A 20964-nucleotide genomic window follows, 5' to 3' on the forward strand; every position below is an offset into this window, starting at 1 on the left:
ATAATCTCAATTTTCGAACTCATAAATAATTTTGGTTCCGAGTTTGAATCTCAGAACCAATGGTACTTTAGAAACAATTAAAATATAAAAAAGGGGATACGATTATAAATTACGAAATATGGGAGATAGATTTAAAAAAAGGGAATATTGCCATAAATTTATCAAAATATATTAGGTCTTTTGCATTGATGGAACGCGTGTACATTTTGATCCCGCCGGACTAAATTCGCAAGCTTTTTATGACGCCGACTCACTGTGAATGAATCTATCGCTGCCCGCCACCCCATCATCCAAAGCTGCATTTGGGAAGTTGCTTCATCTCCAGTCGTCGCTTCCAGAGTGTGAGGAGCCCAATAAACAAATCTGGCTAAAAACAAGGGTTTCTGAATAACCGCTGAAAGACCGTTGAAAACCCTAAAAGACCGCTGGATCTCGGTGTCCTGGAATTCATGGTGATCTTTTCTCAGGACGAGAGAGGGTAACTACAAAAAACGGTCAGGAAGCAAGAATGGGGGCTCCTAAGCAAAAATGGACATCAGACGAGGAGGATGCTCTAAGAGCTGGAGTCGACAAACATGGAGCTGGTAAGTGGAGAACCATACAGAAGGACCCAGAATTCAGTCAATGGCTCTCTGCTCGGTCAAATGTCGATCTCAAGGTGGAACTGTTAATCCCTTTTTGTTTAGAGTTTTATTGCATTCGTTCCTTTCATTCTCTCTTGACTCCTGGATTCTTACTTATATCATAAGTCTTTTGAGGGATTCCTATTCGCTTTTTATACTTGATTTATTGAAGGCACTTTTTTGTGATTCAACAAAGTTTAAGAGATGTTGGATTCTTGACAGTATGTAATATATTTATATTTTCTGGCGTGGTTCAGTCTCTCTCTCATGATCTTTTGCCTATTTTATCATATTTATAGGTTTTACTCTTTAGATTTTTATTTTTGATTAGTTTGGGATGCCAGTTAAGTGGGGAGCTGTGACTTGAACTGGTCCCAAAAGTTTACTAAGTCGAGAGAACTGGGAAGTGTTTAGCTGTTCTTTAGGATAGCTTTGTTTTTACGTTTTTGGGGTGGAAATGCTAAACTTAAGAACCGGAGGAGTACCTGTATTATGTGTTTAATTTATTGGTTTTTCTTCATTCACGTACCTGCAAAAAGTCTGCATTGCTATTTTTTGAGAACTTTGAAGACTCGCCGGTGCCTTCGGAGATTGACGCAAAATTCCTGTTTTATTTTTGGAATTCAAAATAGTTCCATATACTTAATTTTTGACATTGTAGTCCAACTTTTTGAAAGCATAAAGTGTGTTATCTTTTTAGCTTTCATCATATTAAGCTCGAATTACCATCACACACTTGTAAAAAATATTAAAAATTAGAATAAAAATACCCAAATACCCTTGAATAATCGAGAGATATTTTGGTTATTATTTTTATTTTTTAATTTTTTATAGGCGTATGATGGTGAGAAGCATGGGCATACCGAATTTGAGCTTAATCCAATGTATAAAAAGATAAAATTAAAAAGCGACTAGGGGGCCTTCTCCCCCACTGACTTACCCAAAAAAAAAAAAGATAAAATTAAAAAGCACTTTAAGCTTTCAAAAAGGGGGGACTTACAGTGTGAGATATGAAATATATGGGACTACTTTTGAATTCTAAAAATAAAACAGGATGTTTATGTAAATCTCTCATATGCTTGTGTGTGTGTGTGTGTGTGTTGTGAAGTATGGACATAACGAATTTGAGCGTGATCCAATCTATGGATAAAAAGATAAAATTAAAATACACTTTATACTTTCAAAAAGTGGAATTTCAATATAAAATATGAAACATCTAGGACTATTTTTGAGTCTCGAAAATTAAATAGGGTCTTTATGTTAATCTCCCATGTGTGTGTGTGTGTGTGGGTGCGTGCACGTGTGTTCTTTATACGTTCTAAAAGTGGAACTTTCGTGTAAAATCTGAAATATATGGGAATATTTTTGTATCCCAAAAATAAAACCGTAAATCTCCCATATATGTGTGTGCGCGTGCGTGCATGCATGCATGTGCATGTGTTGTGCCTTTGGGTTTTTCTCATAATTGGATTATTGCACTAGGGGTGCAGTCCTTTGAATGTTATTTTGCAGACATTTACTTGAGAACTGTTCAAATACCCTCTTGATTTATTTTGGAACTCCTTTGAACTAGTGAAATAGCCTTTATGGTATGATCTACAATTTAGAAGCTATTGAAAACTACAATGTTAGAGATGCTCATTAAGTTTGAAACTTTCAATTCCCAAGTCCTTCTTGCTATTGGTTCAGGCATGAGTTAACTTATAGTAACTTCGTAGCTGTTCCAAGAACGGTCCCAGTATTCATTTTGACAAATCAACTTGCATAATTTAGAGCTCCTCTCTTATTCCGTGTCAATGAATCCTGGATATCACTGATGCCTAGGGTTACACAGTCTATATGCAAAATGTCTCCAAGGCCAGAACTAGATCTCTTAAATGAAATTGCAATTGATATGTAGATGGGTAATCTTTTCGTCTTCCTTGTTCTCAAAAGAGCTAATAATTGAGACCTTTTTTTTCTTGTTTGTGAGAAAGATGTAACTGAAAACTTCCATGATTAAGTTGGTTGCTATTAGAACATCGTCCTTTTATTCCTAACAGGTAATCACATATTTGCAAGGAAGTGTTTTCAATAGCTTGTTCCTATCTTGGAAGGAACTCTTATCTCTCCTAATGTATACATTTGCTTCACAAAGGGTTGTGCTAATAAGACCAATTCCCATTGGGTGTTTGTGGCTATCGCACCTGTATCTTGATGGTTGTGAGCTTTGGCTCAGATGGTAAGTGATGCTTTAGTTATCTCCTCTTTGATAACATATCTCCTAAAACTTAATAACTAGAATAATCAAGTTGAATGTGGATTTTGCATTCTTGGAAGCGTTCTTGCACCCTCTTTGGGTTGATAATCAACCATGATTCCCGACTTCATTTTTCGATTGCCATTTGTCGGATGTTTATCTAGCCCTTTGGAACAGGGTCCGCTTATCACTCATTTACTCCAAACTTTGGAGCTCTTGAGTTCAAATGTTTAATATTTGTGGTCACTTGTGGTTCTCACTTACATTTTTCTCATAAATTGGGTTGCTTTCAGCTTTAGACATTACATCCAATATAGAATAACATTTCAGGCCACCTGATTGCAGTAAATTGAGAATTTTGGTCACGCATAGATTTTATTATACATCCGTGTCATGAATGTGAGATGTTCTATTCTGAATCTGCTTATTGACCATTTGTTGTTATGTTGATGATCCAAGGGGTAACACTTCTTCCATCTGAAAAATTGTAAATAGTGGGTTCCTTGACATGTGGCTTTGATTTTTATTCTTCTCTAGTTAAGGAGTGTGGTTGATAACTTTTGTTAAATGTGTTCTCATACTTATGTTTGGCTGATCATATTTTGAATTCTTGTGCATGTGATATTCCTTGTTCTTGTGTTACTTTCCATGTGTTAGTATGAATCTGTTAGATTTCTTATCACGACACTTTGAGTACAACTGTGTATTATCTCAAATTGCATAGCATGGAAACCTTCTCATGTTGCTATGTTATTGGAACTTGTTCCAATACTGCCTATCTTAAGTATATTAAATTACCTAGGAGGCCCCATTTGCATGGCTGAATAATTCCAAGGGAGTTTTTTATGAATGGGGGAACGCAATTTTTTTTTTGCAGGGTAAAGTCTTTTCTTGACATGCAGGGTTACAAAATTTCATCATCACTGAATATAGGAGTGGAACAAGCCGGGCCTTTTCCACTCCTAAATGGGTGGAGGAAACAAATGGCCATGTTTCCAAACTAAACTTTGGACATGGTTTTGATTGATGAGACATGAAGCAACGTCAACACAAAGTTAGAACTTTGGAGGGATGTTCTGGAATCTAAATGTTTTAAAATTAGCCGGATTAAGATAGAGTATATGGAATGCAAGTTTAGTAATAATAGGCGTAGAGACGAGGAAGTAATTAATATTGACGGCCAAAAAGTACTAAAAAGAGCGCACTTTCGATATTTTGGGTCGATAATTCAAGAAAATGGAGAGATTGAAGAAGATGTCGCACATAGGATTAGAGTTGGGTGAGCAAAGGGAAGATGTGCGACTGAAGTTTTATGTGATCGCTGCATTCAAATGAAGCTAAATGGGAAGTTCTCTATGGCAACTATAATATCAATTTTGCTTTATGGGGCAGAATGTTAGACGGTCAAGAAATAACATACATATAGGTTGAGTGTAGCTGAGATAGGATGTTGAGATGTATGAGTGACAAGAAAAAATATACAGAATTTGAAATGAATACATTCGAGAAAACTTAGGATGGCCTACAATAGGCAATGAGATGAGAAAAAGTAGACTTAGGTGGGCTGGCCATGTGTAGTTGGTCCAAGACAACACTTGTTAGGAGGTGCAAGTTAATTCAAGTGGAATGCTAAAAAAAGGTACACGATAGGGTCCAAGAGGACATGGTTGGATATAGCCTCACTGAGGGTATGGCCTTGACAGAGCAAAATGTGGCGGGCTCGAATTCGTGTAGCCAACCCCAGATAGTTGGGAAAGGCTCTGACGATGATGTTTTATTGTGCTCATAAAGCAGCGGAAGGCTAATTTAGTATCTGATGGGTTTGCTAATATGGTGGTATAAATGAGTGGGATTGATGTTCCTGATCTATGCGACCTTGTAGCTAGATATAAGTTCCCCTTTTTTTTGAGAAGGAGATTTATACGTTCCTCTTATTTGATACTTTCTTTACTTGTGATGATAGTGGTTAGTGGGTTCTACTTTGATCTTATCATTTACTCTCTTTAATTCCATCTTATTGTTTGTTTTCCAAAGAAAATGCTATCTCTTTCTAGGTTTGCTTGGAATTTAAATATTCTTTTTAAATTGTAGTTTGTATTTTTCATAAAAGGAAATATTTAGGTGTGTTTGTTCTGGCTATGGTATGCTTTGTTAGTATAATCTTGCATTTTTTTTTCAGAGTGCATGAAGCATTTTTTATGCCTCAGGATATTATTCACTCTTTTGCAATGATGTTTAATATACTCAGGACAAATGGAGGAATATGAGTGTTAGTGCTGGTGGGCAAGGCTCCAGAGAGAAGCCTAGGATTCCAAAGGTAAAGGGAGTTCCCTCTCTTCCCTACTCTAGCTCTCCAACCACGTCTGCCCCTCTTGCACAAGATGTGGTGCCATTGGCAGTCATAGAGCCCTCAAAAAGCTTGCAAGATGGAAAAGCTCCTCAACTTCGGTATGATAGTCACCCTTTCCTGAAATATGTATAGATTTCCTTTAATAAACTTTGTGGAATGGTAACTTCTCCCCAATTTTCTGCAATGTGTTCTTCTACTTCGCATAAATTATTTGGGATTTCTCATAGTTGGTTTTTTCCATACTCTTACCTGGACATAGAACCATTAAAGTTCAATTTTTCATTTTTACATATGTTTAGTATCACCTTCTTGTATTGGAAAACACTTCTGTGGTGCATGGAATATGGTTTGAGTTATAGTCGTTGGGAGCTGGAGAGGGTGCGAGAACCTAGGATCAACCCATGGCTGAAGCTTGCTATTTAGTTGCATGCTTCATGTACTTTTGTATATGGGAGTTCTTGGGGAGTGTGCTATATACATGCATATAGATATATTTATATATATTTTTCTATTATATATAATCCACTTTCTTAGAATTATCTATACACATGCATGATTAGAATTCTATAGCTTCAAGGCCCCATAAAACAGGGTGAAAAATGAGATTGTTGTAACATGATAAGAATAGTGGCTTGGGCTTATTTGTCATACTTGTATCTATTATGGGGCCAATGTGGTATTCTAATTTAGTCACATGTCGTCAGAATTGAGGGGCAACCCTTGGTCATTTGCTCCTAATGTCAAGGGGCATTTTGGATATCGGTTGGGGGCTCATCACATGTCACTTAAAGATCCATCCTATGTGTAAAATTATCTTACTTACATGCTTCATTTTGATAAGTCATATGTGTGGGTTGGTTAAAGGTGAAAGGTAGATATTTTTAGAATATCTCTTCTCTCTCCTCTCATGTGAAAAGAGGGAGGGCCTTCCTGTATGGCAAGCCCCCCTTTCTCTTTTACCTTTCTCCATTTAAGTATAATGTGAAAAATAAAATATCTAGATATTTTAAGGGCTTATATGTTAATTAATCTAGTGTTATGCATAGTTTGAAAGAACAAAAAAAAAGGATCTGGGAACATAAGGGTTAAGGTGTTTAATCCCAATCCCTGATTGATAATGAGCTGATAATAGCTCATTAAGAGATGGATGACTTAGATGAAGCCTCTTTCACTTTATTGGTTTCCTAGATCAATGACTCAGATTGCTCCATCTTAAGGAGAAGCGTCTAGGATCTTACGAAACTCTAGCTCTCATCTATAAATAGGAGACATGGGGGGGACTCATTTTTAATCTATCGCATTGTAGTGTTATGCTGCCCGAGTTTTTCTTGGAAGGTACTTAGTCTCCCACACCCAACACCATTAATTTTCTCCTTGTGTTGTTTGTCCCATAGCCATCGTTGAGTAGATCATGCTCCATGATGTATACCCCACATAACTTGTGTAAGTTTATACTACTAGTCTTATTATACTTGAGCTGAATTTTGTCCTAGTATGGATTGTTTTGCTCTAAGTAATCTCAATTGTGTTTTTGACTGGAAAAGAGAGTGGGGGCAAGTTAGAGGTGTGTCTTGGGCCTTGTTTTCAGCCAAATTTATGGCAATGTTTGAGTCTTGTTCCATTGATATATTGCTAGAATTTGTTTGAAGTGAGCTATGTGCATGTGCTTGTATGAGGTTTTTATGTGAAAGTTTTTAAATTGTACACCATGGACATAACATTGGTTAAGTTTGTTACTGACTGATATGTTTATTTGCTCTAACCTATCACTATTTCTCATGGGTAAGTTCTATTGCATTGTAAATCAGGCTTAGAGATCAGAATCCATTCCCATTTTCTTATGATTCCCTTACTCTTCACATATGATATGTATCGATTGTATCAATCAAAAAGAATAAAAAAGAGAAAAAGGAACATCTTTCGATTGTAGTTAGCTACCACAGTCATCTTTTTTTTTTTTTTTTTTTTGAGAACTGTTGATGTTTGTATTGCTTTGAGAATGAGAGTACAATATGTTAGGGTTAGCTCGAGAGTGCCTTACTAGATAGGACTCCTGGTACAAAAGAATAGGTCAACAGACCCTATACAAAATGGGGTTATAAGTTTACCTCCTTACAAAGTATATAGTGAGTTTACAAAAAAGAGGGTAAAAAAGTTGCCCATTTCAGGAGAGGGGTACTCCTAGTCTTCATCCTTTGTGGCCGACACAATCCAAAAAATGGTATGGACCTAGTCTGCATCGTAGGCCTTGGCTCCGTCCTTGGCCAGCAGATCCGGGAGCTCGTTTGACGTCCTTGAGGTATGCATTCATGAGACGGGCATATCCCTGCAAAGGTGTACAATCTCATCTTAAAGAGGTGCAAGATACCAAGGGGGAATAGCTTTCCCGGACGCCCAAGTTTCGGGCATCACCCTCAACTAATAGGTTTTTATCCCCAAAATCGATCGAAATTTTGCAGGCCTCTGAGGAGGGCCAAAGATTCGGCATACTGTGAATCTTGGATGCCAAGGTATTCGGAGTAGGTGAAGAGGATGTTGTGTTGGTGATCTCTAAAAACCCCACTTGCACCTGCATGGTCAGGGTCAGAGTTTCCAAGAGAGCATCTATCAAAGTTTATTTGATTGCTCCTTGAGGGGGGTGTTTCCAAGCGCTTGAAAGTTTCTTTTGCTTTGGTTTGTGTAGAAGGATATGCTTCCATTGAGTTAGGAAAGAGTTCGTTGGGATACCTTTGAACAGGTGGTTTGATTCCCAGAATGTTACTAAGGATGTAACCTTGTGAAAGAGTGAACGGGCTAGGCAGGCTTGTCCCTGGAAGATTCTAGCATTTCTTTCTTTCCAGAGAATCCAAACCGTTGGTGCCACTGCTGCTTTCCATAGGATTCTTCACGCTCTCGGCCAGTGTGAGGCTAAATTCAAAGCAAGTAGATTTTTGACCGTTGGTGGTGTTGCCCAAAGGACATCAAACAGTTGCAGCAGTCGGCTCCAAAGATAGTGAGCCAACTCACAATGGAGAAAGAGGTGATTATTCGATTCCTCTTCACACAAGCACATGATGCACCTATTGGGAATTGGGATTCCTTTCTTTTGTAGGTGATCAAACAATTAGTGCCTTGTGGGAGCTTGCTATCCAATTGAATGTTTTCACCTTGGGAGGCGCTATAGTCTGCCATACCTGAGAGAGTATCGAAGTTGGATTAAGAGGGAAAGTGGGGGGTTGGGTGAGTTTTTTGTAGAAGGAGGCCACGGTAAACTCCCTTTAAGGGACGAGGGACCACACCAACTGATACCTACCTTGGATAGGAATAAAAGTACTGTGCAACAGTGCCGAGAGTGAGAGGAATTGGTTTGTTTCCTCCTTTGAGAGGTTTCTTCTAAATGATGGATGCCATCTGCTTCTTCCTCCCTCTGATCTCAACTCCTCCTCTATTGTGGCGTCTCTATTCACTGCAATAGAGTAAAGAGAGGGATAGCAGTCCCTCAATGGTGTGTGACCTAGCCATAGGTCAGACCAGAAGCGCACTCTTGTGCCTTCTCTTGGGTGGAACATGATGAGTTTCTTGAATGATGCGAGGGAGGAGGTAAAGGACCTCCACGTTCCTGATTCGTTGGACCATGGTTTTTTCTCTGGTACCCAGGTATGATATGGAATATTGTACTTATTCCATAATACTTGAGCCCTAAGAGTATCTGTTTGGGTAGCCAAGCGCCACCACCATATTCCTAGGAGGGCTAAGTTTTGCTTTCTCAAGTGTCTGATCCCCAACCCCCCCTGATGTTTGGGTAAGCATGCCTTGTCTCAGGAAATAAGATGGAACTTGGTTTTGTCGGCCTACAAAGTTTCTCATGAGTTGGTCAAGGTGGTTGGCCACTGAAGCAGGTATTTGATGAGGGTAGTCCTTCCTACTTGGGAGAGGTATCTCCCTTTCCATCCAGCCAGCCTTCTATCTACCTTGTCGATGACATGCGACCAGTGTCTCTATTTTGGTTTTCCTAATCCCAGAGGTAGGGCCAGGTAGGTAGTTGGGAAGTCTTCCACTTTGCATTCCCAAGCTAGTATGAGCTCTCTGATTTGGCTGTGGTCAATTGCTATACCCATCATTTTTTATTTCTCTATATTGACCTTGAAACCAGTGGCCAATTGGAAACATTTGAGATATAGCCAAAGGTTTTCCACTTCTAATGAGGAGGCATTCAGGAAAACTAATGTGTCGTGTGCAGGGTTTTAAAAATCGACGAGTCACAATGGACTCGCCCGAGTCGACAAGGGAATCGGGCACCCTAGGTCGATTCTTTTGCAAAACCGGGAATCGTCCGATCCTGGAAGAGAATCGGCGATTCACGTCATAAATCGGGATTCCAACCGCTTAGTGACGTCACAGGGTGAGTCCTTACCTGAGGACATTTTGGTAATTATTTTCAAAAATATCATTTCAGGTTACCCTTTCTCTTCATCATGCTGGCATTAAGGCTTTTGTAAAGGTATTTATATCTTATTGACTTTCTTCAAATCTTCGATGTGGGACTTGCGGTAAGCGATATTATATTGAAAATTCATACCATATAGGTAAATATTGTACAAAATTCTTTAATAGCGCGCGAAGGGCTGCCGTGGTTAGAAGCAGAGGTTTTATGCATGACGTCCCAAGTTTGAATCCTAGTTCGGACGCTATTGTGCAAAATTCACTTTTTGTCTTCATAATTTTTTTTTAAAAAAATAATATCATAAAAAAAAGAAGAAGATAGGTTTTTACTTTTGTCTTAAAAAAAAAACTAAAATTTTTCTTCATAAAAAAAAAGAAGATAGGTTTTTACTTCTATCTTAAAAAAAAAACTAAAATGAAGAAAATAATATGACAAAAGAAATAAAAAAAATAAAAAGTAATAGAACAAGCAAAAAAAAAAAAAAGGTAATATAACATCTTCCTTTTTTTCTTGTCAAAAAAAAAAAAGAGTAATATAACAAATATCATATTTTCTCGTAAAAAAAAAATACAAGTATTTTTTGTCAAAAAAAATAAAAGATATTTCTTAATACAACAAATATTTTTTAATACAAACTAGGAATAACTGATCTAATTATAATTTTTTTTTTTATAGTATGGTAAACTTTAACATAAATTAGGAATATTTATTTTGAGATATGATTCATAGACATTTGAAATATTTCTCTGTCTCTAACAATCTCTTCCATTAAATTTATTCTAGAATTCTAAAAAATTATATTTTTAAAAATTTGAAGTGTTATTTCAAAAATTGATGTGCATTCGAATAATTTATATATTGATAATCAAATATTTTATTTATTTATTTGCATTATAAATCGTATAATGTATTATTATTCTGACAATTGTCAATGATACATTTTAAATTAAATGATATTATAAAATATTTTAAATTTGCTATTATTTATTTAATAAAATATAAACCAACAATTTTCGTTGCAATATATAATATTATAGTTAGATAGGTTGTAATAATTTTAGATTATAGTTAGTTAGGTTTTAATAATTTGGTTTTTTTTTTTTTAGTGGATTAGGTTTTTCTTCCAATTCGAGATTTTAGTGACCATTTTTTATCGATTTAATACATTATTTATTGGAGTCTATGTATGATTATATACTTTATCCATGGTAATTCTATGTTTTTGTTTTATGTGATGCAAATTTAATAGTTAACATAATTCATACAAGAAAAGAACATCTTAATTATTCACAAATTGATTAAAAATGAAAGTTAATATTGTAATACTTGTATTTCTTATTGGTTTATTAAAAAATAACATTTATAATGAAATTTTCATAATTTTTTTGGATTTGTTTTAAGGCTTAATAGGACTGATTCGGCTAATTCTCGACCCGGATCGCCGATTCACCGATCCGGATGGGTTTTTGAGGTGCCCGATCCGGGGCACTGATCCGTTTTTTAAACCACTGGTCGTATGCATATTGCAGGTGTGACACAGTAGGCCCCCGGCATGATGTTTTAAAACCTGAGAGGAGGCCAGCTTGGTAGAGGCGACCCAATGATCGGCTAAAACCCTCGGCCGAAGTAGCAAAGAGAAATGGGGACAGGGGGTCCCCTTGGCGTAGACCTCTCGAAGAGGGAAAGAATCTTTTGGAGGTTCCATTGATGAGGATCAAAAAGCAAGGGTGAGAGTAGCGCCCTCTCATCCACTTTCTCCACCGATCTTGGAAGCCCATTTTGGCCATAGTCTCGTCCAGGACGGACCAGTCGTAGGCTTTCTCCCAGTCGATCTTAAAATATGGCCAGGCTTTTTGACCAAGTGCCTCGAATGAATACATTCTTGGGCAATCAGTTAGCTACCACAGTCATCTAAAAGGTTTAATTTGTGTTTTGTCTAAGGTGTATAATTTAAAAATTCACATAACAAGCTTACATGAGCACATGCATATGCCATAGTCAATACAATTACAACAATAAGCCAATGTATAGACTGAAGACACACAAAACCACCAGTAATGCTGGTAAACCAAGGTCCAAGACGCAACTTTAACTTGCCCTCACGTATTTTTCCATTAAAAAACTCAATTGATATTACCAATAACAAAATAATTTACACTTAGACAATTATGCACCAGTCTAGTACATAAAGACTTACACAAGCTTCAATACAAACTCGTAAAATGCAATCTCAAATGTACACATCCATCAACTTATATGTTATTGAAGTCACAAAGCAAAATGGACCATGGAAAGTTTTAGAATCACAAAAGTAAGTTGCCCAAATTTATCTCTAGAAACTAGTACATGCCATACTAGATTTTGCCCTTTGATATTGCCTAGATTAGAGCCCACCATGCTCCAAACTCGGGAAAGCCTAAGAAACTTAAATTCTCCCTAAATGGATGAGAATGGGTTGTGATTGTGATGAATGAGGCTGCTGTAAATCAATGTAAAAACTGCTCCAATAAATGATCTTCATTGGTACTAGGAATTCAATATTACACCAAGACTGCACCAAGTTAGACCGACCGCATGGGTATGATATAAGGCTGCAATAACCAAACACGGTGACCAAAAACCCCAGTCAAATGACTGCTGGTTGTACTGATGGTGAAGTTCATTGAACCCTAAGAGAAGATAAGTGGATGGCATGATGGTATAGGGTGTGGACTACAATGGCTTATGCACCAAGGACCTCAAAATACCTAGCAGTGGCTGTGGCTTCTGCAGAACTTACAGTGAACACAAAAGAAGCAGGGAGTTGGACATTTCTAAGTCCTTTTCAAAAGAAATCTGAGCTACATCACATTACCATAGACTTGATGAAAAATGACCCCCCATGGCCCCTATTTATAGATGTGAGTTAGGGTTTCTTGTTGTCCTAGAAGCTTCTTTTAGGATAGAGCAATATTGGGCATTTGATTTAGGATTCTATGGGGTGAGAGATGCTTCATCCAAGCCATCTATCCCTTGATGAGTTATCATCAATCAAGGTTTGGGATTAAACACCTTATCCCTTAGGTTTCTAAACCTTAATTGCCTTTGATTTCAAATTATATAACACTAGATTAATTATCATATGAATCCTTAAAATATCCAATTATTTGAATTTTTCACAGTATGTTTAAATGGAAAAAAGTAGAGAGAGAAAGAGAGGGGGCATTGCACACAAGAAGACTGAGGAGACCTCTCTCCTTTTTCATAAGGGTGCGGTTTGTATAGAGCCTAGGCTCTAAACAATCAAATTAGAGCCTACCTTCAAATAATGTCGGGAAATGTGGTTTCAATACTGAAAATCATTGTGATAGCCTTAAAATATATTTTTGTCTTTATTTATAAAGTTTAAAACTTCAAAAATAGTGTATGTTAACAGATCTATGAAAACTTGAAAATCTTGAAAATTGACGGTCAAAAAATGCATTACAAAATACACTATCTTGAAAACTTGAAATCTAATTTTTTCTCATATCCATGTATCTTAATTACTTTTAACCAACCCACATATTTGATTGATCAAAATAAAGCATGCAGGTGAGATAACCTTACACATAGGATGGGTCTTTACGTGACATGTGTCCATCCCCTAATCAATGTCCAAAATTCCCTTTGACCTTAGGTACAAATGATCAAGTGCTGCCCTCAAATCCTATCAAATGTGACCCGATTAAAATAACACATTGGCACCATAACAAATACTAATATAACAAACAACTTCAAGCCACCATGTCATGATGACATCAACACTTAGTAGGCCCACCAAGTGGGCCACGTGTGAGCCCCAATTGATCATATGGGGTCCATTGGCTATTTGGACCTCAAATATGCCTTGGTTCCCACATGTGCGATCCTTATGTGTCATTATTGCATTTGTAGTTTATAGCCAATCTCTTTTAGAAAAATTCCAAAAGATTTTAAAAAATCCCCAAAATCATTTTTGACCATAACTAATGGGTCCAAATTGTTTTGAGCTCATAGAAAAATCATCAAAGGTAATTGGGTGCCATGGATTTGGAATCACTGTACTAATGCACTCCACTCGGCTTACTCTAAAACCCTCTATTGTTTTCTCAAATCAACCCAATGGGACCCATGACCCACAGTCTCTATTAGGGGCTCATGATTGGCCTATCAAAGCCAACCAATAGGCGGTTGTATTCCAGGACTTAGTGGATTGTAGGTGCACCCTTAAGGGCAAGTATACTGGGCACCACACACTAGCAGTGACCTGTGACAAGAGGAGCTAATTGTTCCTCTCTATGCAAATGTGAACGTTCTGCTCCTGGCTATCCCATAGGAAGGCAACTTCCCATATAATACAGTTTTCACATGTGCATTGTCGTGGATGAGGCCGTGTCAAGGAGGATTTTGGCTCTCGTCCTCACTGTCGCCTCTTTTGCTCGGGAATACTGTGTCCTAGCTCCAACCACGGGCAGATGCCAACTTTGAGTATAACCCTCATAACAAAACTATGGTGCCGTTGCGTAAATCCCGTGGTCAAGGGTTTTCATGATTTGGAGATTTCTCTCCCAGGCCCTAGATTGCCTAAACCCAATTAGTCACAAGGGTAGGTGAGCCACCCAATTGTCCCTGTTTTAGGGCCGAACTACCGTCGTAAAAGCCGTTTCCCAACTATTGGCTACAAGAATCTTGATCTGCCATTATGCTCTATTAAGGCCACCCTTTGTGAGGGCTTAAGTTCCCATATATTTTCTCACTACCTCCAACCATGCCCTTTTGGGCCTACCTTTTGCCCTTTTTGAGCCTTCCATTTGAACTAACTCTCTCCTCTTAATAGGTGCTGTAGTGGGTCTACGCTACACATGGCTAACCCACCTAAGTCGACTCTCTCTCTTCTTATCACCTATTGGTGCCACACCTAAATTTTCATGAATGTATTCATTTCGGATTTTATCCCTTCTTGTCTTGCTGCTCATCCATCTCAACATCCTCATCTCGACTATACTCATTCTATGGTTCTATTGTTTTTTGACCAACCAACATTCCGCCCCATAGCGCAAAGCTGGTCTCGCAGCTGTCCTATAGAACTTACCCTTCAACTTCATTGGTATGTGACGATCACATAAAATTTTGGTTCCACATCTTCACTTCGCCCACCTAGCTCTAATTCTATGTGCAACATCTTCCTCAATCTCTCTATTTTCTTGGATTATCAGCCCAAGATATCGAAAGTGCGTTTTTTTTGGTATTTAATGGTCTTCAATCTTAACTACTTCCTCTTCTTTACGTATTATTACTAAACTTACATTCTATATACCCAGTCTTAGTCCAGCTAATTTTAAAGCCTTTAGATTCTAGAGCATCTCTCCAAAGTTCTGACTTTGTGTTGACGTCGTTTCGGGTCTCATCGACTAAAACTATATCCATCTGCAAATAACAGGGTACTTCATCTTGTAGGTGCCTAGTTAAGTCGTCTATAACTAAGCCAAAGAGGGCTTGATGCTGACCCTGATGTAGACTTATTGTCATTGAAAACTCACTCGTCTCTCCACTAGTTATTCGTACATTAGTCAATGCCCCATCATATATATCTCTCACCAAAATCGATGTAGTGTTTGGAGATTTTTCAACACCCACCAAATCAAATCTCGAGGTACTCTATCATAAGCTTTCTCTAGATCAATATAGATCATGTGGAGGTCTTTTTCCTTCACCCTAAACTTCTCAATCAGTTTCCTAAGTCAGAAAATAGCCTCGGTTGTTGCCCTCCCTAGTATAAAACCGAATTGTTTTTTTGATACACTCGTTTCATACTTTAGTCGTTGCTCAATCACTTTCTCACAAAGGTTCATAGTGTGGCTTGTAAGTTTGATCTCTCGATAGTTCGCACAATTTTGTATGTCTCCTTTGTTCTTATAAATAGGTACCACAATACTTTTCCTCCATTCATCTGACATTTTCTTTGTTCTCAACACCTTGTTGAATAGCTTGATTAGTCAGCCAATGCCAATTTCCCTCATGCACTTCCAAACCTCTATCAGGATACCATGTGGTCTTAAAGTCTTTCCTATTTTCATCCTTTTCAAAGCTTATTTCACTTCCAATATCCTAATTCTACAAATGTATCTATGATCTCCACCCTCATTTATGCCAACGTTTCCTTCTACTGTTATGTTTATGTTGTGTTCATCATTTAATAGTTTTTGAAAATAAACTCTTCACCTTTTGTTGACCTCATCATCCTTCACCAAGAGCTTTTGATCGTCACAAATAAATCAATAAAAGGTATGAGTTACACAGTTTTAAGGCTTGAAAGGCCACTTAAGCCCAACATCATCAATGATGTAAAGCTCACCCTCGTCCAAAACTTCGTAAGAAAAAGTGAATATCTTGTGACTTGCCTAGCTGGTTGACTTGCCTGTAGTATTGTCGCATTTGACATGGCTGATTCACAATTCTTCATAACCTCAATGTTGAAACCTTTGACCTATAAATTTTTTGTTTCCTGGCATATCTTCAATGACATTCTCTACTTCATCCACGTGTTTCCATTTCTGGTTAGAAGAAATAATTTGCACTTATAAGACATAACTTGCACTTTTGCCATTATCTCTTTATGGCTCGTCCTCGTGTGCCTGTCTTGGGTGTCCTTGTCTGTGCTTCTGTATGGTGTCCAATTAGGAGCTATGTTGTACAAGACACTTAAAATATGGTTATGATAGGTTTCCAATACCTAGACGAATGGGTAAAAATGTAAAACCAATGGATATGTCTTAGTTCATGAAATGTTTACCTGCAACATACACATGGACATCAGGTCACAATTGAAGGGCTGGGTTCTGGAATACCGTCCAATATTGCTCGGTCAGTGATGAAGGATTAAGTCCCTTAACTCATTCTTTTTTTGATTAGATATCTCAACACTTTCCCAAAAAAAGAAAAAAAGGAAAAAACATTGATCCTAATATCATTAGGCATCACCAACTATGTAGTTTTATGCGCAAGGGATTAGGTGATGTTGGTCATCAAAAGGATTTGGCTCATCAATGTAAGCTTTTTTTTTTTGTTTCTTTTGTATTTGGATGCACGACTCTTGGTCGCTAGTTTGGTATTCCTGGGCTTTGCTTGTGAACCAGTGATTTCCTCGTCTCTTTCTAGCCTCAAATGCATTGATGTCTCTTGTTGTCGTTGTGTTCCTTTGTCTTTCTATCGAAGACATCGATCATGTGCAATTATCAGATCTCCTAGAGCATTGTGACTCCAATGCACGAAGCATCGGATGCATGGAACTTTGTGCTTTGATATTGGTTTTGGGTGTCCAAATATCAATTCGAAGATCCTCTTGAGATTTACCATCTTTATTTCTATTTTTTTTCTAGTTCAGGCATCTCAATCTCCAAAATCATGGTGCGAAGCCTTATGATGAATTTAGCAATGAATTTTAAGTTAAATTAGGTTTTAAATTATAGTTTTTTTTTTGGTAAGTAAAAAGTGGTAAGTTAGTGGGGATTTGGGCCTCTACCCTTTGGTGAGAATGGAGTCAGAGACCTCTCCATGGGGTTCGACATAACTACCGTCAAGGCCCCAAGCCATTCTCAAAAGTGGTAAGTCTGTGGGGATTTGGGCCCCTACCCTTTGGTGAGAATGGAGTCAGAGACCTCATCATGGGGCTCGAAAATACTACCGCCAAGGCCCCAGTCCATTCTAAAGTTAGGAGTTACTTAGTCCTGCCTAATCCTAATTCAAGTTGTTTTGGGTTTAGGAAAGATTTTCTTATAATAGATGGTGTTCTAATTTTTAAATTTTCTACAAAGGATAGCAGTTAGCTTCTTTATGTTCTAGTTTCCTAACTTGATGAGGTTATATTAAACTGGTCCTTTTTTGTAAAGTCTTAGTTGAGATTGGGTTTACTTGTAATGAAAGGACGATAAGATTAGTACTCAAGAACTATTATGAGTGTCTATGACCAGACATGCTTAGGTTAATGAAATTGCGTGCTAGCAACTTGAGGTGGTGTTTGTTCTATTTGAGGTGTTGTTGATTTTATTCATCTGGTGGTGATAATTCTGTGAAACCCCGAATCCGTGTGTGGTGCCAATTCAATACTCGGTTCGGTTCTCTCTATATCCGTTCTCCCACAACCCACCTTGATATCTCTCTACATCCCATGCCTTTTCATCCTAGCTCTAATTCTCATCTGTCCCTAACCTTGCTCTTTTTTCCACAACCTCCATCCATCATCAAATACCGAAACACTCACAGGCACACAAGATAACCCTCTTTCATCTTGTTAAACTCATACCCTGATTGATATTGAACCCTAATCAAGAAACAAGCCACCATACTAATCCACAACCCAAGCGCAAACCTTAGACACACATGACTCCTTAATCACCCTAACGTTAGGCCCATAAGGTCTAATGTCCATCCTCTAGACCTACTTATGTGGGATCACCTCTTTGCTCCTATATTAATGCAGATGATAGTTGAATATCACCTTTGCTTAGCGTTCAGCTGCAAGTGGGATTTCACTAAGTAGTGTTTCAAGGTGATTGGTTGTTTTGTGGATAATGTGAAGGACCAGGATGGTCAGATTTCTCTGCCTGTATTGGATGTCAAATTGAAGCAAAATGTATGTGGGAGTACTTATTGTGAACTGAATTGTACCTACTGTCAATGTTTTTTTTTTGGGTAATTCAGTGGGGATGACAAGTTTTTGAAATCGTTGATGGTTTTTAAGTACGTTAGGTGAGAGTGAAAGCCTAGACCTTAGCTTGGGCACAGGTGGTACTACTACCTCCACGACCCCAACCCCCATTCTTACCTACTATCAATGTTACGGTGGACATGTGGGACTTAGTTTGGCATTGCAGCATGGCAATGTTGTGGAGACTTTCTGTCGCTATTAACCATTAAGGGTGACAATGTTAATGCTATTTTCTAGGTTTGGGGCTCGTGCTCATGTTCTGTCATTCATGCTTTGTTTTTACTGCGAACATCACCCGCATATTCAGTGACAACCATCCTACTTCCTTCCAAATAAAAAGAAAAATCCTTTTGAAAGGCTATACGGTAGATACACTATCAATTAATACAGGTCTATGCACTAGATATTAGACATTATATAGAACTATCAAATACTAGACGTCTATGTGGTAGATATTCGACATTGTATAGAGCTATCAAATACTAGAGGTCTATGTAGTAGATATTAGACATTACTTAAGAGTGGCCTTTGTAATGTATTACTGGTCCACTAACAAATTCTTCACCAGGTTTGTGCTTGTGAATTGTACTTTAATTTAAACCCTTGCAATTTCCTTGCATATTTTGCACAGCTTCCTATTTCTTTTAATATAGTTATAAGTAAGAGAACAGAAAGAACTTGTTTTTACCTATTTAGTTGAAGCATGACCATGTTATATGTGGTATGTAGCACATGCTTCTTGATTTTGTTTGTTATCTAAAAAACTGATTGTTTAACGTGTTGAACATCTAGTTTTCTCCATAATTTTGTGGCATATGTTCCTATAAATCTCTGCATACACATGCATGCATACATATATACATATATACATATATACATACATATAGACACACACACATGATAAGTATTCCTCAATGAGATTTATGATCTTGTTGATTGTTACCCTTCTCCCTTTTAGGTACAACTCCATGATTATTGAAGCTCTTTCGGCGATGCGAGATCCACATGGATGTGATATTAATTCTATTGCGTGCTTTATTGAGGTCAGTAAGATTCATATTCGTCTTCATCTATTTTAATTTCTGTCCTGCATTATGCTTATAAAATTTTGGGTGGTGGTGGTGTAATTTATTAAAAAGAAATTATATATTGGTGGTGTACATATACTCAGAACTGTAAATAAAGTTTGCATAGTCAACCCTCATTCAAAAAAAAAAAAAAAAACACAGATATGAGCCTTTGTTGGAACTTTGGTATTTTGGGCATTGTACTACAATGAGAAGTATTTTGGACAGTCAAAGTACTACATTGATATCTAGCAGTTAAGGCTTTCTGACAAGTCCCTATCCAATGAGAAGACAATCAACGCTATTCTCACACTTGACTGAAATGAGGCCTTCACTATAATTGATCTTGAATTTCAACAGTCCTCTGAAACTTTTAAGAAAGCGGCAATACCATATTTTGTGTAAACTCTTGGTTTTTCTGTGTTCCCTCCAAGACCAGAAATACACGAAAAATAGGATTAAGGATGGTGTTTTCTAATCATAGGGATAATGAAATTATTATGAAAACACCAACCAGGCTACCGACATACCAGGAGCTCCTAAACACAAAAGGGGGGAGATATCTAAAGCGAATTAAAGTGTAAAAGGTACAAAAAGTGTGCTTTTAAGGCCACCCACATACCAGGAGCTCTTGTTGAAGAAATGGCTACAAAATTGGCTACCCACAAACTGGGAGCTCTATTACAGAAATGGTAAAGTTGCCGAGACCAAAACCTGTGTACACCCAGCCTATATGCCATAGGCTATCCTCGAGGGAAGGGGAAGGAAAGAGAGATCAAAGAGAGAAGAGGAAGAGGAAGAGATGAAGAGAGCAGAGAGAGGAGGAAGAGGAGAGTACATGCAGCTTCTGAGGTTGAAAATAAAAGAGGGAGAGAAAAGAAGGAAGAGGAAAAGGAGCAACAAGGGAGAGCTAGGAAGAGAGGGGTAGAGGGAGAGGGGGCGATAGAACTGTAATCAACCTGCTAGCTTGAGACAAACTATGAGAAGGCAAGAAGAGAGGGAGGGGGGGGGGGGGGGGGGGGGGTGTGAGACGGGCAAGAGAAGGGTGAGGAGGTTCGAGCGATGAACAATGGATAGAGTTAAGAGAGGTAGAAATAGGCATGAAAAAGACATAGGCGGTAGAGGCGAGAAGTACCGTTATGGTGTATTATAATAAAGTTCACCTTTCTTAAAAAAGAAAAAAGAGGTATTGTCGTGTAGAGTGGGACGGCATAATCCACTCGCTACACCACCTATGGCCAACCAATCAGCATTTGTGTTGGCTTCCTACGGAACATGGTAGAAGATGACATCAGTGTTTTTGCATAGCATGTGAATGTGATCAAATGTTTATATTTGTTGTGAGTTACAACTTTGAAATTTACTAGCAGAATTTAACGGGTTGAGACTTCAATAGGTGATAAGATAAGGGAAAGTAGACTTAGGTGGGCTGATCATGTGCAACGTAGACCCAATACAATACCTGTTAGGAGGTGCGATTTGGTTTAGATAGAAGGCTCTAAAAGGGCAAGGGGAAGGTCAAAAGGGATATGGATAGAAGTAGTGATAAAAGATA

General features: G+C 37.9%; 1 protein-coding gene across 1 annotated transcript in view; it reads left to right on the forward strand.

Moving 5' to 3' along the window:
* The first annotated feature begins 288 nt into the window (after positions 1-288).
* Positions 289-20964, forward strand: part of LOC18443655 (single myb histone 4) — a 36507-nt gene continuing 15831 nt past the window's right edge. The window contains exons 1-3 of the mRNA XM_011628549.3: positions 289-658; positions 5111-5310; positions 19301-19385. Of these exons, the coding sequence (XP_011626851.1) occupies positions 509-658; positions 5111-5310; positions 19301-19385 (435 nt within the window). The 5' untranslated portion in view covers positions 289-508. The remainder of the gene's footprint in view (positions 659-5110; positions 5311-19300; positions 19386-20964) is intronic.

This window comes from Amborella trichopoda, chromosome 5, assembly GCF_054954075.1.
Source record: "Amborella trichopoda isolate Santa Cruz 75 chromosome 5, AtrichopodaSantaCruz75HAP2 v2.0, whole genome shotgun sequence".
NCBI lineage: Eukaryota > Viridiplantae > Streptophyta > Magnoliopsida > Amborellales > Amborellaceae > Amborella > Amborella trichopoda.